The sequence below is a fragment of the Echinococcus granulosus genome, assembly GCF_000524195.1.
Source record: "Echinococcus granulosus chromosome Unknown EG_S00067, whole genome shotgun sequence".
Classification (NCBI taxonomy): Eukaryota; Metazoa; Platyhelminthes; class Cestoda; order Cyclophyllidea; family Taeniidae; genus Echinococcus; species Echinococcus granulosus.
In genome coordinates, this window is record NW_020170447.1 from 258,492 (window position 1) to 261,551 (window position 3,060).

Consider the following 3,060-nt stretch of genomic DNA (forward strand, 5'->3'; position numbering starts at 1 on the left):
ATCGTCGAAGTTGGTTTGTAGTCCATTCACCCATATGCGATTGAACAGACGCTTGAATGAAGTGAGGGTTGAAAGGCAGTGGAAAGTTGTGGAGGCCACAATAGGTGGCGCTGTGCCTACACCGATGATAGACCAGTGCATGCTTTACATGCCTATGAACTATTGCATGCATCTGACAGGTGTGCACAAGGTTGCACTCCAACGCAGACGTCTAATTCAAATTCAACAAAATTTCACGGACTAAAAAGTCAAGTCCTTTTCGTCAATGCAGCTAATCATGTCGTCTGGACTATTAAAAGAGCCTGAAGGCATTTTCACTGCCTACTATATAAATGCGATCTTTTTAATGGGAAAGGAATCACGATTCATGATAGTATTTATAGTGTAGCATGTAGTTGTGTGTTTTATGAATGCTTCCAGCAATTTCATTAATCGAATTAGCCAATATTACTTTGCTAGAAAAACAACCTCCCATTCCAGATGAAGTGAAGGTGACGCAAGTAAGTAGTATTAAGCAAAGTTCTAAAGTGGTGCAAAATGGATTATGCAAGCAATATTTTCTTGAACACAGCAATTAGAAAAAAGCCAAGACTTCTAAATTTTGTTTGCTTGAAATTAACCTCTAGTAGTTATTTTAGATGGTTTCATTAAAACAGCTCAAAAATCCTACTACTTGTAGCGGTAACATTATAGCATCACGAAATACTCCGATCTCATCTGCTCTCCTTTGTGTACGACCTGTTTCATAACCATTCATGATGCCAAAACAAATGATTTAGCATATCTTTTCACATTTCAAATAGGCATCTTACTCTATTATCCTTTTTGGTAGTGAATAAATCCATTCAAATTGTAAAATTTTCTACAGATTCCATTTTAGAAGCTTTCCGTGCTAGTAAAACATGATGAAAGGAAAGTAACTCACTCTTGCCAGTCAAACTGGCGGTGGATGCAACTCGGCAATCGTTAAGCCTGTTAATTCGTCCGGCCAGATGCCCAAATTAAGCATGATTGTTGGATCAAATCGGAGATACTATTTTCTAACCAAGCTTGTCTTTCACCCACCTCGTTTCACCAGTCCCGTGAAGTCACGTGGTCTGGCCACCGGTAATCGATAGGTGTAAGGTGGGTACAATTTTGTGGGGCATTTTGCCACTTTCCATCCTCTTTAAGTGTAAATGAATAGTACATGCCATGTAAAGTATCTGTGCAAATTTTGCATTCTTTAGAAAACATCTAAATTTTGTGGAAAATAGGTAAGTATGATTTGATTGAAATATTGTAGGAATAAAATCGCTGGTTGAATAATCGAGTGAATGAGGCATCAAGTGCGTAGGGGTGAGTAATTATCGACCACCTCTAGCTCCACCCAATGCGCGTATAACGCATTGTGAGGGGATGATCGATCTTCCATTTGATTGGCGAGTTGCTGATTGGATTTATGAGCGATTAACTCAGTCCTACTCGGAAAGTGTCCGTGCCACTTTATATCTTGGTCATCACCCCAGCTCCTCGTCAGCTTACGTTTCAGGCGATCGGACTGTGTAAGCAAATGACAAAATGCCCGAATCATCAATTACCAATTCAATTTGTAGCTCAGTTTAATTTTATTTTTCGGTGGATTGATGGGCTTCGTATGAATATGGTAACTGCGCAAAATCTTTAAGAGGGCGAAGCAAGGAGTAATTTGTTTAAAAATTACTTCTTACGCTGAATTTCTGGATTTTCACTTATTTTAGGGGTTTTATTGTCAAGAGCTGTTCAACTTGTTTTGCTAGTTTGTACGATGAAACATACAGTGAATCCGTGGTGTTTTTGATTTTGCAAAAATTGAGCATCAAATGTTTGAAGCAATTAATTGTTTGTCATAACTATGGAAGACAGTGGGAACTTCAGGTCCATAGATCATATCATCCGCCCGTACTTTATTTGGACAACATGAAGCAATAACATGAGCCCGGTATAAATCATGGATCTACAACACAACGTTAGGTCCTTTAATCCTTCTCCATCAACTTTCCATGGTACCGAGGGATATCTCAGGTCCTACGGTTCATCTTTTATGGGGGCCCACCACATATCCGTATTTGTGTGGAGAATGTCACATATGGTCATACCAGACAAGTATTTCTGTCTGACAAGCCGACTATTTTTCAAGTTTTTTGGCCAAAATTGTCACCTTCGAGGTAAAATGACTGCAAGCCTTCGGAATCAATGTTACCACAAGGGGATAATGTTCTTTTATTCACGGATTGTGGATGACGTGTGGGCGCTGAGAGCACCAAAATCATCTCCGTCGGCATACTTATCCACAATGTGGATGCGGTTTGATTCCTTACACCCTTGTCTTTGCTGGGATCGAAAAAGTCGGGAGCAGCTTCCTCACCCATATACAATTACCCACACCAAGAAATGGAAGGAAACCCCGAGAGTCAAGTACTTAAAATGTGAGGACCAACTTATAGTCAGGCTTAGGGCTGACTTACCTTTAGTAAAATAGGTATCTAATCAACTGTCAAAGACAACAAAGGGCAGAAAACATTTTGTTGTATTATGATAATCTGGCTAACGCAATTTCGGGTGCCTCTTACGTGCACCCATTTGCATGTCAAAACGTGTCATGACCAAGCTAAAAATTAATGCAACCCCCTGTTGCTAGCCGGTGTTGTTGGATCACCTCCCACCTTGAACATGACAAACGAGTTAAGAAGCGCAGCTGAGGCACAATTTATAGCTACTTTGATTATACATGTCATTACGTGGAAATCCTCAGTCCCTCACTATTAAGCTTCCAGACTGATGACATTGACCGTCCATGTGATCATTCCTTGTCATTATTAGGTGCACAACACGCTTGAATGGTTTTCGGGGTAGTCTGTTGTAATTACACCTTGGAAGATTGTGCGCACCTGTCAGATGCAAGCGATTCTTCACAGACATGTATTATAAAACATTGACATGCATGCATCAGGCTATTATCGGTGTCGGCACAGTGCCCCCTGTTCAATCGCATGTACGTGTGTCAACCCTGCGTGGTCTACAAACTGCAGCAGCCTCTCC

At 40.7% G+C, this 3,060-nt stretch overlaps 1 protein-coding gene across 1 annotated transcript in view; it reads right to left on the reverse strand. All coding sequences in view use genetic code 11, as the record gives it.

Annotated features, from left to right (window-relative positions):
• EGR_06990 (hypothetical protein) overlaps nucleotides 1-1,163 on the reverse strand; it is a gene marked incomplete at both ends in the record, with an annotated part of 2,299 nt that extends 1,136 nt beyond the window's left edge. Inside the window, 2 exons of the mRNA XM_024496239.1 lie at nucleotides 926-972; nucleotides 1,093-1,163. Of these exons, the coding sequence (XP_024349356.1) occupies nucleotides 926-972; nucleotides 1,093-1,163 (118 nt within the window). The remainder of the gene's footprint in view (nucleotides 1-925; nucleotides 973-1,092) is intronic.
• Between the last annotated feature and the right edge of the window lie 1,897 nt (nucleotides 1,164-3,060).